Source organism: Topomyia yanbarensis, chromosome 2 (assembly GCF_030247195.1).
Source record: "Topomyia yanbarensis strain Yona2022 chromosome 2, ASM3024719v1, whole genome shotgun sequence".
Classification (NCBI taxonomy): Eukaryota; Metazoa; Arthropoda; class Insecta; order Diptera; family Culicidae; genus Topomyia; species Topomyia yanbarensis.
This window is the reverse complement of record NC_080671.1, coordinates 203,629,982-203,650,081: the sequence shown is the minus strand read 5'-3', so window position 1 is coordinate 203,650,081 and position 20,100 is coordinate 203,629,982. Positions and strand designations below refer to the sequence as shown.

The 20,100-nt window shown below is 36.5% G+C and overlaps 1 protein-coding gene across 18 annotated transcripts in view; it reads left to right on the top strand.

Annotated features, from left to right (window-relative positions):
- LOC131682743 (trichohyalin) overlaps nucleotides 1–12,836 on the top strand; it is a 133,337-nt gene extending 120,501 nt beyond the window's left edge. For all 18 annotated transcript variants that reach the window (XM_058964445.1, XM_058964447.1, XM_058964459.1 and 15 more), the window contains 4 exons: nucleotides 6,300–6,662; nucleotides 6,721–6,791; nucleotides 6,910–7,044; nucleotides 7,118–12,836. In XM_058964445.1, the coding sequence (XP_058820428.1) occupies nucleotides 6,300–6,662; nucleotides 6,721–6,791; nucleotides 6,910–7,044; nucleotides 7,118–7,208 (660 nt within the window). In that variant the 3' untranslated portion in view covers nucleotides 7,209–12,836. The remainder of the gene's footprint in view (nucleotides 1–6,299; nucleotides 6,663–6,720; nucleotides 6,792–6,909; nucleotides 7,045–7,117) is intronic.
- Nucleotides 12,837–20,100: the final 7,264 nt, after the last annotated feature.

Genomic DNA, 20,100 nt, shown 5'->3' with positions numbered 1-20,100 from the left:
TTTGGTTTAGTAAAGACATGTTACGTGACGATCTAGCTTCCCGATCAGAAAGAAATAACAAAATTTTTACAGACTGTGTTACTTTGTTATGATAACAAGTTTTGTTATAACTATGGTCTCGTTAGTTGGTAAAATAACAGAAAACATAACAGAAATTCTTCTAGTATATATCAAAAATATGATAACCTGCACCCAAAACGCGAACCGTATGAATTACATGCAAATAAGCATTCTAATGAGAATTTTGCATTGTAACTGGTATAATGCATATAAAGTGGTATTGGTCCGGGAAAAAAATGCATTGAGGCGATTACACCATAGAAACTTACACAAACCCACAGTTGGGAATGTATTAGTGAATTTAACGATATAGGAGTATTAGTATTAAAATGATTCCGCACTAATACACATGTAAAGGACATCTCCACTCGGATACATGTGCGCTCTGAAAATACTAATACACGCTTAAAGACCTGTTACCACTTCGCTTTTCTACTGATTACATGCTGCATATTGGAGAGAACAGTTTATAGCATCATCAAATTGGTGGGGTCTGGGTGATGATTATGTGTTGATATTATGTTGAGCTTTCGGCGTTCTCTCAACCCTAAATTTACCAGCGATATGCGAGTTCTAGCCACCAGATAGGTTCATAAATGTTAATAATGATTAATGATTATTTAAGCGCACTATACGCAGGAGAAAGTTACCTATATGGGAACATTGTGCTAACAAGTTAATAGTTATTCGACATTTGTCTGGTAGAAGCCGTCCGCCAATCATTTCTGGCATTCCTCATATCAACACTAGAATATCAACAGTACTAGATGATATCGTATCGATATTTCGCAGTAAAAGTATTTAAGTTTAAAGTATCAGAAACTACATGCGGAACAAAAATTAGTAAAGATAAACAAATTTTGGTTTCAAATAACAATTTTCCAGTTTGATATAGTGATAAACAAGATTAAGGTTTGATTCAATCAATGCTGTTGCTTGAAATTACGAACAAATTCATTTGTTGGCTTTCCAATAGATTCAACAAATATTTCGTTTGAAACAACAAAACCATGATATGTTTAACCCAACAAACAAGTTCGAAGAAACAAAACAAATCTTTTGTATTAACCAAAGGAGAGAACAACTCAAATTAAGTTGAAAACAAACAAAGAAACTATTGGTTTTTAACAAAGGGATCAGTAAGATCCAACAAATTTTATTGTGATTCAACAATGTTGCTATTAAAAATGCAAACAGAAGTTTTTGTTGAACTAAACCAAATGCATGCTTTCGAGAAACGCCCATTTTAGTTTGAAAAAGTCATTCGTCACGTTTTAGATTCAACTAAACGTTTTGTTGATTCATGCAAAAAGACCTGATTCTTCTGCGTGTATATAAGGGCAGTAATGACATGGTTTTTCACTTTTGAGCAGCAGTAGGAGTTACTCATTTCAGTTTGTATTATTTTCCGCACATGCGAATCCAGCGCACATCATCGCCCTGGTCAACGATCATCGCTAATCAATCTGAGTACGAATCATTTTCTTCCACCCTTCTCTGAAGCACGGAATGAGAGAGCGATGATTTTGATGCATAAACCATTCCCCAGTAAAGCTCAACCGGAATTGAACTGGAATTCTGGCTGGTTCCAGTTCGTACACGGGCTCCAGTGACACAACCGATTCTAACTAGAATCGGTTGTGTCACTGGAGCCCGTGTACTAACTGGAACCAGCCAGAATTCCGGTTCATTTCCGACTGAGCTTAACTGGGTCGCTGTGGGAAAATAACATCGCATTTATCACACACTCTCGTGAACGTAAACTGTTCACGCGTTTAGTGTGGTTAGAATTGAGCTGTTCGCTGACAAAAAAGCGTAACTGTGTATGAAGAAAGAAGTTCTCACAAACACCACACAGAGGACTTCATGTATAGAATACACCACCTTTTTGGCACACTCAGCAAGCAAAACCAACTAATACTTTTACATGCGGGCAGATAATATGGTAGCATGTATTCTCAATCAATTTATTTCATCATGAATCAAGCTGTGTTGGTATAATGCCGTAGCTATGCTTGGTCTACAATGCGAAGAAGGCATGATTCTAATGCGGAATATGCACGAAAGGATGTAATGCCTTTTTTGCATTGGGAACTTGTTTTGGGTCATGTGATAGGCTTCTATCAGAATTATAACAAATTTTGTTAAGTTCTCCCACGGCCAATATAGCTTGTATTACCTATTGTATAGTATCAACAAATTTAGCGTGCAGGTCTAAAATAGAATGGAATAAAAATATAGCATACATTAAGGCGTTTTCGTTTGGCAGCAAAAAACTTCAAGTAGCGAAAGCTTTTTATAGTTTGGTCAAATGATTGCATACATGCTGGCTGATTGTTATTACGAATGTATGACACGCTGATGGTTAATTGTGGAATATAGCGGTTTGAAACCTGGGTATTCTGAGTTTTATGTGGATGTTTCCTGCATGAACCAACGACGTTGCTTTCGACTGATGTTTAATGTTAGCATAATATTCCTCGAATCCGTCAAGGGCAAAACGATTATAGATGCATTTTGTTTCCAGAACGCACACATTGAACTTTGCCAAAGCCTAAGAACTGTTTGTTTTCCTTGTGTCATACGCTTTGTTTTCATGCAGTTTTACTCACTACTACAGCTGCCTATATTACGATAGACTGGCTAGCTTTATAGTATCTTTGCAGATTAGGGAAGTGGGGCTATTTTTAGATTCTGAATAGTGCACTTCGGCGCTTCTCTTGCACGTTAACGTGTTTTACACGATTTCTATTAATATGTCGATGCGATATGGTAACATTGAGCGGATAATTTACGTACATTATTTATCGGAGAATACGACAAATGTTATTTATAATTCCGAATAGATTCAAAGAAACAAATACCAAAATTTGCATTTTGCGATTCCAAGAAAAGTCGCTTTTGAGGTTTTGTTATTAGCACTTTCAAATGGGGAAGATTAAGCAAGCCAGTACAATTATCTCAACCTAATAAATTCCTAGAAATACAAATCTTTTACGGTAGTGCAATCTATCAACTACGAATATTATAACAGATACTTAGAAAATTCGAGAAATTGTTGAGGATTCTTCGGTGTGACGAATTCTAGAATATTTCATGTCTTTCTAAAATACATTTTCCATTCTAAATTTTATTTTATTTTAAGGAGAATTATTCAATATTTTTACATTAAAGTTTTTAGCTACTTCAAGCATTATTTAAAACACATATAAAATGTAACAGCGAACAATAATACCAGCTGGAATATGTATATAATCAGAGACTTCTAGGCCATTTTGAAATATTAATAGCCTTATGCAGCACACTCACAAATATTAATCTTTCAACAATTTGAACAAGTCGCCTTATTTTTTAACTTTCTACAAAATGAATCAAGTATCTTGATTATTACGAAAATTTGTTAGCTCTATAATTTTTTAACGGAAACATTAGAACATTGCGCATTCAAAGCAATTGTCCGTTCAACCGGAAAATGTCAAACTTACACACTTAATTTGAATTACTGGGTACAGTAAAATTTTACTGGGGTTTTGAACAGCATACCGTTCGGTAATCAATTCAGTAAAACAATTCGGTTACCGAACTCTCCGCAATCCGTTCCATCTAAACGTCAAAAAATACTGGTCAGTCAGCAGTTTCCTCTGAAAATGGCGACTTGACAGATGATTTGCAGTACCTGTTCTGTAAATTTTTGACGAGGTTCGGTAATGTTGGTATAATTTTGCCGAACAATCTGTCGAAATTTTACTGAATAATGTTTATGTACCGAAAACAATAGAAGTGCTGATAAATTCAGTGGAATATATTGCGGGTTTCAGCAAATTATTTGAAAAATTACTGAAAATCGCTAAAAAATGAAAACTTTTCCGCAATTTTTCTAACAATTTGCAGACAGCTCCGTAAAAATATCACTTTACTGTGCAAGTTGTCGAAAAAAATTACTGAACAACTTTTGGCTGGCTTAGTGTGTATACTATATATATATAATATATAATATGCATAATAATAATATAATATATATAATATACTATATATATATATATATATATATATATATATATATATATATATATATATATATATATATATATATATATATATATATATATATATATATATATATATATATATATATATATATATATATATATATATATATATATATATATATATATACTATAATGGAAACTAGTGCCCCCGCCGCACAGCATAATCAAGATTGATAGTAATTCAAGCCGGAAGGAAAGGGGGAGGGAGGTTGTAAGGCAATGGAAAACGAAATTTCATTTATATCTTACTGGAATATAATTGACTGGTCCTGAAAAGAACCCGTTGGTTTGTGGTTTATTTTGGGTCACAATTTAGGCCCGCTCGATTGCTGATAGCTGTGAATTTCTCGCAGGGCGACAGTTTCTGTTCGGTAGCGATGAGGCTTACTAACGCCAACCGTGACTGGGACACTTTTACACGGCTTTCGTTGCTTACTGCTTGCGGGGAGGCTTTCCTCCGGTGGACTTACGAGCGGTCTGATTGTTTACAGTTTCGTGTTTACTAGGCACATTCAAAAAAGGTTTCAATTCTCAAACATTTTACCAAGGTGCCGTATTACACTACTCTTTTTACCCTGAGTGTTCGATAACCTCTTGGAAACACAATTTCAATTTTGTTCTTTATCAAAAATATGTGGTCGGCTAACGAAGGGTGGAGCTACGAAGAACAAATTGAGGACAACACAAAAAAGGACGAGCTTACATTGTGCTGTAGTCAGGTATAAAAACTCAGCATGCTCTTGTTCACCATCAGTTCGTTTGCAGCATCGTAACTGAAACTGTACATCTACATCTACAAGGTGCTGGAAGAAGGCCATCCAGATACCAGAGTCTCGTCGAAGACCATGAGCATCATAAACAGATTTATTAGATATTTTCGAACGCATTGCAAACGTCACCTGACTCATTACAACAAGCGCTTGACAATAACCTCCCGCAAAATTCAAACCGCCGTCGCTTTGCTGCTGTCAGAAGAGTTGGCCAAGCACGTCGTCTCAGATGGCACCAAAACTGTTACCATATACACCAGCTCCAAGTAAATTCCGAACACTGTCCAAACAAAAGGCCCTTTTCAGGGCCATCAATTTATCAACAAAGAATCGAATTGAAGTTTTGTTATTACAAGCATCAGAAAGTGGCTTGCCAAGAGCGTTGGATGGTAAGTGAGCCACTTATGAACAATATCATCGCTTTCACGTAGAATGGCACAAAATAAAAGTTATTTGTGTGATTTGTAGACAGTTTAATGTAATAATTCAATTTACAAAAATCGAACGTTTTCTAACGTTTCGATATATGTGCTCCGTTTCAAAATTTTCGGCCAGAATGTTGCCTGTTTTTCCAAAAGTGAAAATCTGCTGTTGTACTGAATGAAAACCTTCGATTTTTGCGCTGTTTGGACTTAGTTGTGACTAATTCTGAAGAATGTACAATTGCTGAAAATAACGGATTTTGTGAAAGTAGTGGTTGGTCCGTACAATCCGATTCCAAGCGAGCCGTTCGTCCACCTCTGACAATAGAAGTAAACTATATTATTTTGAATGCAACTACAACTTCCTTGAAAACAGCACAGCTAAAAAACTTGTGGGAAAACGCGCAAATCTAAATTTTCCATTATAATGAAAACTAGTGCCCCCCGCCGCACAGCATCATCAAGATTGATAGTAATTCAAACCGGAATGGTAATGCAATGGAAAACGAAAATTTCATTTATATCTTACTTTATAATTGGCTGGTCCTGAAAAGAACCCGTTGGTTTGTGGTTTATTTTGGGTCACAATTTAGGCCCGCTCGATTGCTGATAGCTGTGAATTTCTCGCAGGGCGACAGTTTCTGTTCGGTAGTGATGAGGCTTCTTAACGCCAACCGCGACTGGGGTACTTTTACATGGCCTTCGTTGCTTACTGCTTGCGGGGAGCCTTTCCTCCGGTGGACTTACGAGCGGTCTGTTTGGTACGGGCCATGTAGCGAGAAATGTTGATCTGCTACTGCTCTGATGCTGGCATTCGTAGTATGACGACGGTCAAACGAATGACGAAAGACCCTACCGGCCGATTTTTAATGAAGAATTAATTAGAAGTCTTTCCTTTTCCGAAAAATCACGTTGTTTACCTACGTATTCATATAAATAAGTGTATTCTACTTCACTCCGGTTATGTCTCTAACATTACCCACCCATCTTTTTTACAGATCGAAGCTCAAGACGCAGCCAAAAAAGCACAGCAGCAACAACAACAGCTACAACAGATGCAACAACAAATCCAGCAGTTGCAGCAACAATTGCAGCAAGCTACACAAGCGGCCAACCAGAAAGCGGCCCACAATGCAGGTATTTCGGAACAAGATCGAAAGCAGTTAGAAGCACAAATGAAACAAATCGAGGATGCTACCCGATTGCTGGAAAGCGAACGGAAGACTTTCGAAGACCAGCGAAAGGCAATCGAAAGCAAACGCAAAGAGTTGGAGGAGAAGGAGAAAAATCTCGTAGATTTTGACAAGCAGCTGAAGAAGCGAAAAGAACAGATGGATCAGCTGGAGAAGTCACTTCAGAAGGTAAGAACTCTGCTATAGTTTCATAGCTATTTTGATTGATTTTTCTTTAATAATAAAGGCTGGTGGAACTGCGGCGGCGGCAGGCGAATTGAACAAACAGTTAACAGAAACCCAAACACTATTAGACAAGTAAGTATGACTATTCAGTGTCAGTAGGATCGTAGCACTAGATCCTGTACACAACGAATGGGATTATAGTGCAACCTGCACTTTTTCTTAGTACTAATAAATGCTTTTTTTCAATCAGAACCACCAAAGATTTGGACAATGCCAAAGAAGATGCTATGAGGTCAGCAGCCGAAACGGAGAGGTTACTGCAGTTAGTGCAAATGACACAAGAAGAACAAAATCAAAAGGAGAAAACTATCATGGACCTCCAACAGTAAGAATAATACAGGTTTCATGAAAATCATTGCTCAAACTCTCTCTCTCTCTGTCTCTCTCTTTACTTTCAGAGCTTTAAAGAATGCTCAAGCGAAACTGAAGACAGCACAAACACAACCACAAGATGCTGGACCAGCCGGTTTTTTGAAAAGCTTTTTCTAAGCAGATGTGTATGGACACACCAGCAGTTCGTTTGTAGCGCAAAACCATTATCACAATCACCGTTGGACCTTTCATTGTTTGAAATGCATTTAGCAGTAGTTTCACTTTCTTAAATAAAAATTTTCAGGTTCACATGATCATCTTGAATTCTTGGCAAGCTCTACAGTCTATTGTAGGAGTGGAATCGATTTACCAGCAGTTACTCCCCCACTAAATCATTGGTTAAGGCAGCAATCAACCACTTGTTCATAAGCAATATATCATTTGTAAAAAAAGAAACATCGTGAGCGTGTATCGATTTAGCGAGGTAATTGTTACAAATACAAAATAATACAAACAATGCTGCCATACTGAGTAAACTAAGTAAAAATTAGATAAACTACGGAAAAGTGATATTTACCTAGTCAAAATCGCTAAAACTAAATACTTTAAAAAGGCGCATGAGAATTCGAGATAGTCACTCTTCTACTATCATAAATAGATATTAATGGTGAAAAGTATACACGCAGGTAACGTGCAAATCTTCCCACTTTTGCATGCTACTAACTGTTGTTCTTTTATTGTTGATTTTGAGTTTCGATTTTCCGAGGTCACGGAAACGACATATTGTGAGAACAAATACATCTCGTCTGAACATTTCAATCTAAAGAATAAGTACAGTCATTCAATCTCATATTCCCGTTCCAATACAATACCGAAAACAAAACAAATTCTTCTAGAAAGCGAAGCAAAACGGTATTTTTGCTAGACCAGAACTTCATCATCTCCGTAATCACGATTCATTGATATAGTGTATGTAGTAGTATTCAGTAGTTCTGATTTTCACTAAATCTTTTCCAACAAGTGCCCCCATCTGCTATTAAAATATGCGGTAGTGGGGCTATCATTTTCATAGATCAGCACCATAAGACATAAATTTCAACTCCTAAGCTAACACAATGGAAAACCAAGAAATGTTGTTTGATTAGAAAACACTCTGCAAACCAAATTCAAAGAAAAAGCAAAGAAAAAATAGACAATAATTTAGCGGAGCACACTGTAAAATACGAACACACGTCAATCGGTGATATAAACGGAAAGACACTGTACCATTCAAACGACGAAATTGAAAGAAGGCTTTTGTTATATTATCAAACAGTGAACCAACAGTATTGCAATTCACTCAATATAAGCACGATCACTATTACCTATTGGACTCGATATTCTGTATCTATTTCCGTTCTCTCTAATCATGTTTTTTACGAATAACTGACGTCACTTGTTAATTGAATACCGAACATATTTTTCCGTTCTTGCACTATCAGTCCTCACAATACGCTAAATGCTGCACCGAATTGCCAAATTGAAATTAACTGAACGATAAATGCTTGCCTCTCTTCACTATTCTATGTGCCCAAAAAAAATGAAAACTTTCACTTTCCCAAACTTCAGCACTACTCCGTCTATCGTTTCAACTTATCAATCAACAATTGAAATTAATACAAGAAAATGAAACCAAAACTCAGCATGTATGTACGTGTATTATTTATGTCTAATGAGCATAGTTTTAGTAGAAAAGAGAAATTATTACCAATTCACAACTACATTGACATACAGATACGATATTACTATTGATAACGCAATATTTTGAATGCGAAGCATACCTAAACAAAAAAAATTAATATATACCTATATACAAACAACCAAACACAGAACCTTATGACGAAGTATTGCGAAGAACATTAAGTCGTTGAGGGATATTTTGTTAAAACGCCTGTTGTTACCAACCGTCAACAGAGAGTTTATTTTTTCCGTTGTACCGCATTAAGTATCGTTACACGTGTAGACGTTTATTTCGGTAAATTCACACACTAATAGTCAAGTACAACCACAAATTGTTATCATTATCGAAGCGATGCACAAAGGTTTAGTAACGACGACTTTTTCACAATCATTAGTAATTTTCCGGGATAGTTAATTTTATTACCGCATTAGGTGTAAATATAAATATATAGGATAAGTTATTTTTAAGTCGTACTACCTGTGTCCAAATTAAATTGGGTACAATAGGTATACAAGAAAATAATAATTTAGTTTCAGCAAGAGATAATCTAGAACGACCAAACCGGAATCTCCCACAAAATTTAGTGACTACGGTAAATTGTATAACCGCTATATTTGGATGATAATGATAAATAATCAGCACGAAACATTTGTGCGATCTGTGTGAAACGGTACGTTTCTACGACTGAAAACACAAATTATGCCTAGTTTGGAGCATTTGATTTGTTCAAAATCACAACCATCCGGATCTTCACACAAAGAAAATAACGTTCTTAATCAATTAATGATAAATTTCCCTAGCTACAAACCGACGTCTGCATTCTTCCATTTTTACAATACCCCAGTTTTTACATGCACTGATCAGAATTCGACTTCAACATTTTTGTGCACCTTTAAATCGTCAATTGTTTCTAGCAAGACATTACACTAGATGCAACATGGTATTTATGTCGTTTCACGTAAAATACCAATTGGACGATAGGTCGGTATACCGTTTTCTCACAGAGGTTTAATTGAGTGGTGGAGAAGGAGTGAGTGTCTTTCAAGTTTTTGTTTTATCTAATGTTAACAAATTCAAAAAAGAATAATGTGATTACTCTTCGACTATCGATTGAGTCCATTGGTTGTCAGCTTCCCTTTCAATCTTCTAGCTAGATAAATTCTAATTGTACGTCGTTCTCTACCGAGAAGAAATGAACGATTCAACTTCAAATACACTATAAAGACAAAACTAATACAAGTGAAAAGATGAGGTGCGTTTTGAAAGTGAGGTGACCATAACTTCCAAATAAAATAAGGCGGCATTAAACCACCATACTTATCGAATAAATCCGAAAAATATATTCCCACTCATTCCTTTATCTTCTAATATTTTAATAGTGCCTTATCAAAAACAACTTCAGTAAAGCACAAAATTGCTGAAACTACCGCAATGCCATGCTAATAATTTACTAATTCAATATTAAACCTCTCTACGGTATGCACCATGTTTTGGTACGTTTCGTACTTGAAAATCGTAGAACATCGGTAATTAGACAAAAGTATGCCCTATATTCATATTGGATATAAGACGAATGAAGGAGACGCGTGGATAGTTTCTATATTTTTCGCTTTTATGCTACCAATGCAAATTCCTGATATTAAAACATGAGGTTTCGACAAACTTCGAAGTCGATTATGAGCCTGGTGCAATGATCCTAATGACACTAAGAATTCCTTCTGGTCAAGGCTTGAACAAATGCTCATTGTCAAATTCTCAGATACGGCTCTTGTAGTGAAATGAGAAGATTTAAATAGTGTACACTGTTGGGTGAAAGTAATATTACTCTGATTGCTCAATCTTAATCTGTATGTAATAACTGCAATTCTATTTTTATCTCTGATTATGATTAACGACTAAGAGCTTATTTTGATGGCATATTGTCAAAATTAATGTGTTCATTGATTGATACCAAAAATGTCAATCGAAAATAGCTTAAATTCCTAATGATACCAACATGTGTAATTGAATTGAATTCCTGGCATCGTTGCACACCACACTGACTGGAGTCATTTTTAGTTATTGGCGGTAGGCGTATCAGAAAGATTCAAAGTTTTAAAACTTTCTGAATATTGAAAACAGACCATAAGCATAAATTGCAATTTTCAATTTTATTCGAAATGGTTTCGTTAACATGTTGAACATTTTCCCAATGCTGTTAATGATGAGATCACACTTATGATGAGAACCCATGCCATGTTTTGTTCGTTCTAATCTGTGTGCACTTAAGACGTTTTGCTTTAAACCGGTGTAACGTCGATTTCACTCACTCAAACATAAGTACAATATAACTGTACCTTCCGTTTGCTACACTGCGCTAGTATCAATGTAAAAACAAGTAACGTTATCAGTCTTCTATCCCGATCAAGTTAAAATAACCAAATTATAACAGAATGCAACTTTCATAACAAATGTGTTATAAATCAAATCTTGTTAATGGTTAAAATAACTGAACATTATAATTAGTACCAACGGGCGTTATAGTTTTAATAAAATTTTGTTGTGATCTTCTGATCGGGAACACTGCCGGATATATTAAGTTCGCATTATTAGGGTCACTATGCCGAATTAATCTATCTATGCTAACTACGAATCAATCATTTCAATATACACCAAAGCAAAATTTGTATCTATATCGCTTCGCTGCCGTGGGAAGGCTCTAAGTGGGCCCCTGTCATTTTCCATACAATTTTTGAAACAATATTTTTGTTAATTTTTGAGTTCTAAAGATAACCAGGAATCTTGAGGATTAAATCAACAGTCAACCGGAATATACTTTTATACACATTCTATTTGGCTGTGTACTATATTTTGTTAACTTTGTGCAACCATCTGGTAAAATTCAATTTATTCTTAATATATAGCGCACAACTCGTTAAGTTCCTCAAGATTCGTTGCCCAAACAGGGTTAATTTGATTTTTTCGTAATTTTGTACAGACGAGATTGTATAATAATTTGCAGTAATTGGAACCAATGCCATGAAATAGGCTGATGGTGACAAAGTAACATCTCTAACGTTCACAGTTTGCTCAAAAGGAAACGAAACAGATCATTAAATGAGTTAGTTAGTCATTTGAACTAAACAAAACAGGCTTGCGGAACACTCACAAAATGTGGATGAAAATTGAATCAAATCTTTTATCTTATAAATCAGAACTAATCCTAATTTCTTACGCGGAGCTATCCCAAGATACGTTTAAAAAGTGGACCATCACTAAACAGTATATTATTACTATAAAATAAACACAAATTGTTGTTACTGACGATACATTGAGGAAACAATGATTTTTGCGGAAACAAAAAAAAATCATACGTATGAACTCGCGGATGCAAGAAGTATTACAGATTCGTGTTAACTTCGGTACCTAGCTACAGAAAATCACGCGAAACATGACAATGTAACTGACTCAACTCACAAAGAAGATTCTACTGAAAAAAAATATTATTTCACACATTATAAACTATTTAGATAATCATTTATTTTCATAGTGATGAATATATATATATACATAAAGAATAGATAAAGTTTAGTTTATTCACATATCTCGAATATCACAATTATGAACTACACTATAGGACAGTGAACAAAAGTCGCATTTCGTTTGAAAAGAAGATAACAAAATCTGCAACAAGCTAACTGTAATTATATTATAAGTAGTTAAACTATCTCTAATAAATTGAAACCCTAATGAACGTATCAGAGAAGAATTTGCAGAAAAGACATCTCTGTATTTGGAAATCGCATCGCTAAAGATTGAAACACATCTGTATAGAATAGAACGAACAAAACTAGAATTTGCACAGAGCCAAAGCTGGTACGAATCATAGAATATTCGATTGAAAATAACAACACACAAAATTAAATAGGACCGAAACGCAAAAAAGTGGTTAAGTATTAAAAAGGACTCCAGCGATGACAGACACAGAAGTTATCGGTTGGTTGTAATACATTGTACATCAAAAGACAAAAACAGATCGACGCTACTTTATGTGTGCAAATAGTTAAGCGGAAATACAAATGTTAATAATATTAATAATATAAAAATGGTCAATTGTTTTTCATTATAATTATCACGAACCCAATAATCTCTAGTCTAGTCTAGTCTAGTCTAGTCTACACATACACAGCCAATACATGTAGGGATCCTGAAAAATTGTAGACGTTTGCAATCGAATTATTCATTTAACGAAGAACTGCATCAACGAATCATTTTATATCTTGAATAAGGAAGAAACGTGGACAACCATACGGATCGTTTCAATTTGATGGGGTTTTGATAAATTGTTGGGAGTGACTTGGCTAAGAGGGTTAAATTCACACCTTTGGTCCGAATGGGACCGAGGTATTTAGCCCGCTCCTGGCTAATGAGCCTAGGTTATACCATTTTTACTCGCTCTTTATCATGAGCCCAAAAATTTGAGGGAAAATATCTGCAGTCGTTTAACCAGTTTGGCTGTAACATCGATATCCCTCCGTATTGATTGCGTCGCTAATACATTGTTCTTCTGTTTGCTCAAAACCAAACACATTACTCGTAATCCGTTAACGGAGTGGCTGGCTTTAGGATGCAAAAAACGAAGCTTTTGTTCTCGAGACTAACTTATTGAAAATTTAACTAAATATGTGTGGGTGTCATTCTAAACACTACACACATAGGAAAAAAAACCGTGTAATTTTATGTTCTCCGACCCTGACATATACGAGTATCAAAAATGACTGAGTTTTACGCTTGATTTTAATTTTACATGACGTTGTATTTCGTAAATCACGTAGTTTTACTACGCATATAGCGTTTATTCTGAATGGCAGTAAGTGTAATTTTATGTCAATGTGCATGTAAACTATATGTTTCATGTAAAATTGAACGGAACACGGTAATGTTTTGTTATTTTGTGAGTTACGGCTTGTTAAATTGTATCATGTTTGCAATTACGTTAACGATAAAATTCATGATATTTTGGTGTGTAGAATCAAACGGTGTCATGTTTTTGCATCACTATTTTGAACGCTATTGAAAAACGCCTCAAATGAATAGATATCGGTAAACGCGGAAGCTCCCATACATGAGTCAGTCTACTTCGAACAGAGCCGTCAATGGGGAGCACCTAGCGAGTCAATCAAATGCCACATAATTAAAAATAGAGGTGTTGTAGTCGCGCCTCAACAGCCGACTAGTATCCAACGGTCAAACACGATATACGGCTCAGCCTCGCCTCACAGCTGCCTTGGGGTTGTCGTATACTGGTGCTGTATCCGGTAATGCCGGCGAATCCCCACTCACTGCGGACGAGCTAGTGAGTGTGTAGTGTGTAGTGTTTGATGTCCGAGGTCATTATCATCATGCGTACATGCAGGACCCGAAAAAAACAGCTTCACACTGCTATCTCCCTCACCAACAAATATGAGTCGTGAAGCCGTTAACATTGCGAATTGGAACGCTTGGTCGTTGATGAACAATCATATTGTTCTGCTCGATTTCCTCAACACGAAGGAGATAGACATCATCGTCATCACCGAAACCCTCCTGAATCCGGAAGTAAACATCAACCTACCAGACTTCCGGCTCGTAAGTCTAGATCGATCCAGTTCCGGAGGAAGGGGAGTGGCTGTTGCTGTGAGGTACCACAGCTAATTCCGCCTACTACAACAAACTCAACTGCGTCGACACCATCGGGGCAGAGGCTTAGTGTCCGAAACAAACCAGCATCCGGGATGGTTCCTCAGACTTGGCCAAGCTGACCTGGCGGCAGGCGAAGTACTTCATCGCAAGGGACCTGAACGCCCGGCACGAGATGTGGTACAACAGAAGGCGAAACAGGAATGGGGTCTTTCTTGCTGACAATTTCGAAACCGTACAATACAACATCCTCGCCCCCAGAGTGTCCGACGAGAATTTCCAGATCTGGGCCCCATTTTCGTACTGGATATCTTCATCACCAACATCGCTACTGATAATTCATCAGTCGTCTACAGCGTCCATTCTCTTTCACACTTACGATTGTGCGTATGCGAAGCAATACCAACAGTAATAACAATAACAACTACAACAACAAAGATAGCAAGTGCAATAAGAACAGGAACCGCAATAAGTACAACAATAACAATAATCACAACTACAACCAAAATAGAAACAACAACAATAGCAACAAAAACAACAGCTACAAGTCCAATAATACCACCAACAATTTCAATAGAAACAGGCACAACATAAACAATAACGACCACAACGGAAACAGAAACAACAACATTAACAGCAGTAACAACAAAAACAACAACAACAATAATAATCACAGAATAAGCAACTACAACAAAAACAGCAACTACAACAGAAATAACAACAACCACGACGAAAACAGAAACAGCAGTTACAGCAACAACAACAGAAACAGCATTTGCAATAGGAACAACAATGGTCTTAACAACAATCACCATAACAATAAACATCATTGTTCATCTTGCTCCTGTGAACGTTCGTGTTTTCGCCAATTTTAACGCACTTCTCAGAGGCAGACCAGGACAAGCATGACGCAGCTGGTAACAGTACAATAGTTTTAAACAATATTTTTACGAATAACGAATCACAACCAACTTCTTCGAAAGCCACTGAAATTTTGGTTTACTGTCAAAATTTTAATAGAATGAGGAGCGCCGTAAAGATGAACGAAATCCATAAGAATATATTAGGCTCCTCATTTTCGATAATTCTAGGTACCGAAACAAGTTGGAATGAGGATATAAAAAGTGAAGAGGTTTTCGGTAGTGACTATAATGTTTTTAGAGATGATCGTGATTTACGACTAACCCAAAGAATGTCAGGCGGAGGAGTTCTCATCGCAGTTTCATCTATATTTAATTCCGATCTTATTGTCTCACCAAAATTCAAAGAATTTGAACATGTATGGGTTAAAGCACATATCGCTGATGAAATCCACATTTTTGTCTCAGTGTACTTTCCTCCGGACCTAGCTTGCAAATCAACATATGAGATTTTCTTTCAAGCAGCTGAAGAAATAATCTCTAATTTTCCTCCAGAATTCAAAGTTCATATTTATGGTGATTTTAATCAGCGCAACTTAGATTTTATTCCTGACTCTGAAAATGGGAGCATTCTACTTCCTGTCGTTGGTGATAACGAAACATTACAATATATGTTTGAGAAAATTGCATTGCTAGGACTCAATCAAATAAACCATATAAAAAATCAACACAATCGTTATTTAGATCTGCTATTAACAAACATTAATGAAGATTTCTGTGTTGATGAATCTCATTCTCCCTTATGGAAAAATGAAACGTTTCACACAGCAATAGAATTCTCTATTTTTGTGCACAAGAATCATAATTTTATTGATTGTGACTTCGAGGACGTTTTCGATTATAGAAAAGCAAATTATGAAAATATTAAATATAAATTAAGCAGTGCTAATTGGCAGTCCCTTTTAAAGAATCAAGTGAACGTTGAATGTGGAGTGGAGATCTTTTATAATATTTTATGGCAAATAATACAGGAGGAAGTTCCACTCACGAAAAAACGACGAAATCATGCATCCAAAAATCCAGTTTGGTTCAACAAGGAAATTATTAATTTAAAAAATCGGAAGCAAAAAGCTCACAAAATTTACAGAAAACACAATAATCAGGATAATTTGGAAAAATACCTTAACATTCGTGACCAACTAACTTTGGCTATTTCTTCGGCACTAACTGTATATAATGCAAAAACTGAAAATGAGATCAAGTCATGCCCAAAAAAACTTTTTTAATTACATCAAAACTAAGTTGAATTCATGCAACTTCCCATCAAAAATGTCTTTAGATGGGAAAGAGGGTGAAACTTCAAAAGATATTTGTAATCTCTTCGCAACATTTTTTCAAGAAACTTATTCTAACTATTCAGACAATGATCGTGACTTTTTTTCTTATTTTCCTGATTATTCAAGGGATGTTGGTGTTAGTCACATTAATGTTCAAGATATCTTGTCTGGTCTCAATGATCTAGATGCCACTAAAGGCTCCGGACCTGATGGAATTCCACCTGCTTTCAGAAAGAATTTAGCAACTGAGCTTACGTCACCTTTATTCTGGCTGTTCAATAAGTCACTAGAATCTGGTATTTTCCCAAAAGATTGGAAAAAATCTTTTTTAATACCTATTTATAAATCGGGTACAAAATCTGATATTCGCAATTATCGTGGAATTGCCATTCTGTCTTGCTTTCCCAAACTTTTCGAATCCATCATAAATAAAACCATTTTCAACCAAGTCAAACATAAAATAACAAATTCACAACATGGGTTTTTTAAAGGCCGTTCAACTAGTACAAACCTTTTAGAATTTGTTGATTACTCGTTAAATGCCATGGATAAAGGAAATCATATAGAAGCTCTTTACACTGACTTCAGCAAAGCTTTCGATAAGCTGGACATTCCCATGTTAATATTCAAACTTGAAAAATTGGGAATCGAGATGAGACTCCTCAATTGGATTAAGTCGTATTTAACAGATCGTCAGCAAATAGTAAAATTCTATGAGATGAAATCTGATATAATTAAAGCTACTTCGGGGGTTCCGCAAGGTTCACACTTAGGACCTCTTCTTTTTATTTTATATGTCAACGACATCTCTCTTATTTTAAAAAACATTAATATTCTCATATATGCGGATGATATGAAGCTATTTTTAGAAATTAGAAATAATAATGACTATAATGTTTTTCACGATGAAACACAAATCTTTTATACATGGTGTTGTAAATGTTTACTGGAGTTAAATGTTAAAAAATGTAATCTCATGACTTTTAGCAGAAAACAAATCACGGCTTCCGTGTCAATTACATTAGGTAATCAAACCGTTCAGAAATGCGATAAAATAAGAGATTTAGGAGTTATCTTAGATAAAAAATTAAAATTTGTGGAACATTACAACACAATTGTTCATAGAGCTAGTAATATGCTTAATTTTATAAAACGCTTCGGATATCACTTTCAAGATCCTTACACAATTAAAACTCTTTACGTAGCATATGTTCGGTCTATTTTAGAATATTGTAGTATTGTTTGGTCACCATTCATAAAAAAACACGAAGTGAGAATTGAATCAATCCAAAAACAGTTTCTATTATATGCACTACGCAAGTTAAGATGGACAGTATTCCCTCTTCCATCTTATGAAGCACGTTGTATGTTAATAGATATTCAAACATTGAAAGAACGTCGGGACTATGCTATGATCTCGTTTCTAAACGATATCGTCATGCAGCGTATTGACTCATCTTACATATTGTCAAAATTAAATTTATATGCTCCTAGTCGTCAATTACGCAATAGAAATTTGTTCGCGATAGGTCATCACCGTACAGACTATGCTAAATTCGGACCACTAAACCAGATGATGGCTGTGTATAACGAGCATTGTGAAAGTATTGACCTTACCATGCCCCGAACAAGTTTAAAACAGTTTTTCAACTCTTTACGGCATCATAGTACATAGAAATAGTTTACAGGATAGTATATAAGCAATTAATATTTATATAATGTAGTCTACATTTGATTGACGAAAATAAATAAATGAAGATTACGTGGACGTGAACTGACGAGAGACAGCCTCGGTTAAGTCGGTCTTCGACTTGACGACATGTTAACATGTGTATGTGAGCATAGTGTTAGTTACGGACCGATGTGCAATATATTCTGCGTCGTTTTGGGATTCACTTCACGATATTTGCCACGGACGGTTGTGAAAAGCAAGGCAGAGGAATTGGCATCCTAAGCAAGGTCACCACAATGGCGCAACAAATGCTCCCAAGAGGTAAGAATAGGGTGACCATATCAGACGAGTAAAAAGCCAGGACAGTCGAAAAAGTACTGCTTCCCCCCACTACCTCTCAATCGACATTGCCTTTTCCGCATGTTTTCGGCAGTTAAAAAGTTCTGGGGTCTGGCAGACAGAGCTTCGACAGTAAAAAAGATCTGGGAGGATGAACTTTTTCGGATATACACAAAGGCAGTTCTTGCTACACCACCATCAGTAAACGTTTCATGCTGAGATGATCAGTGCAGGACCGGCGAGGAGTTTTCAGTACTAAAAGCATGGTGTTGATGCGTTATTCTTTCCTAGACATCTAAATGCACTACCTAAACCTAAATCTAAATAACTACCTAAATTAATAAAAACGAAATACTTAAAATTAGAAATTAAATGCAACCCGATGATATTAAGAGAGCTATTTAAAATCTACCACCGTAAACCGTAAACCGAATAATGCACCGCCCTATTAATCACTACGCAATCCCGCAATGCAGCAAGAAGTTCGATACCAAGATTGTACCTAACCATGACCGTACAATACCAGCACAAAACAAAACGATCGTGATACACTGTTAGGTCCGTAGGGACAAACAATCAACAGCTGCACAAGACAGCTGATAAAGCGGGTTGACAACTAGACTGGAGACATCCAATATAGTGCGTGCGTAACCCCGCCAATAGTCCGTCGTCGCGAGTGACAAATTAATTATTATTCAAATATTGGAGCTGTGAGATTTCCCCCGATAAACCATTAAGTGCAGTGAGAGATCGATGCTAGTTCACTAGAGAAGAAAGGGCCCTTAGTGTAGTGCAGTGCAAGGGAAATTGTTTTGCCGTGAAACAAACTGTGTTTGGTAGTGGAAGCAGCGAATTTTACCTGATCACCGACGATCACCCTGGGCCGTCTCTGAAGGAGAAGGAAGAAAACCCTCCGGAACGGAACCCCAAGTAAGTCGCCCCAACATTGGTCCTTCGAGCCGGATCGGAGGAAACCCCAACCAGGAAGGATCGGTGCGGTGAGTACACCATTGCAAATTGCTGCTGACGCGACGCTACGGCAAAGGCATTGCCCGTCCCAGCCCCCCGAAGGTGCCTACCGTTTAGAGCCATTTTGGACGCTATCGCTGCAGTTCATTGCGAACCTTTGTAATCGCAGCTGATTTGCGCCAACTCGGAACAGAAATTTTTGAAAATTTTCTGGTTGCGAAAAAATTTGCATTTTATTAATAAGGTGGTGGTGAGTGGTAAATTCGCGTAGAGTGGTACGCTTGCGACGGGAAGGATAAATTCGTTCGATTTGCGTGCCATTCTCGGTCTTTCTGCGAAAAAGTGGCATTTCGCGCCGGGAAGAAATTTTTTGTTCGAATTGTGCCATTTCCGATTTCGTGTCGTGTAGGAACGGTACCCGCGCCGGGAAGGAGTCCGAATTTTCGAGTTGTACCGTTTTCCCGTTTCCGATACTTAAAGTGGTGGTAGTGAAGATCAGTGAAGTGGTCCAATC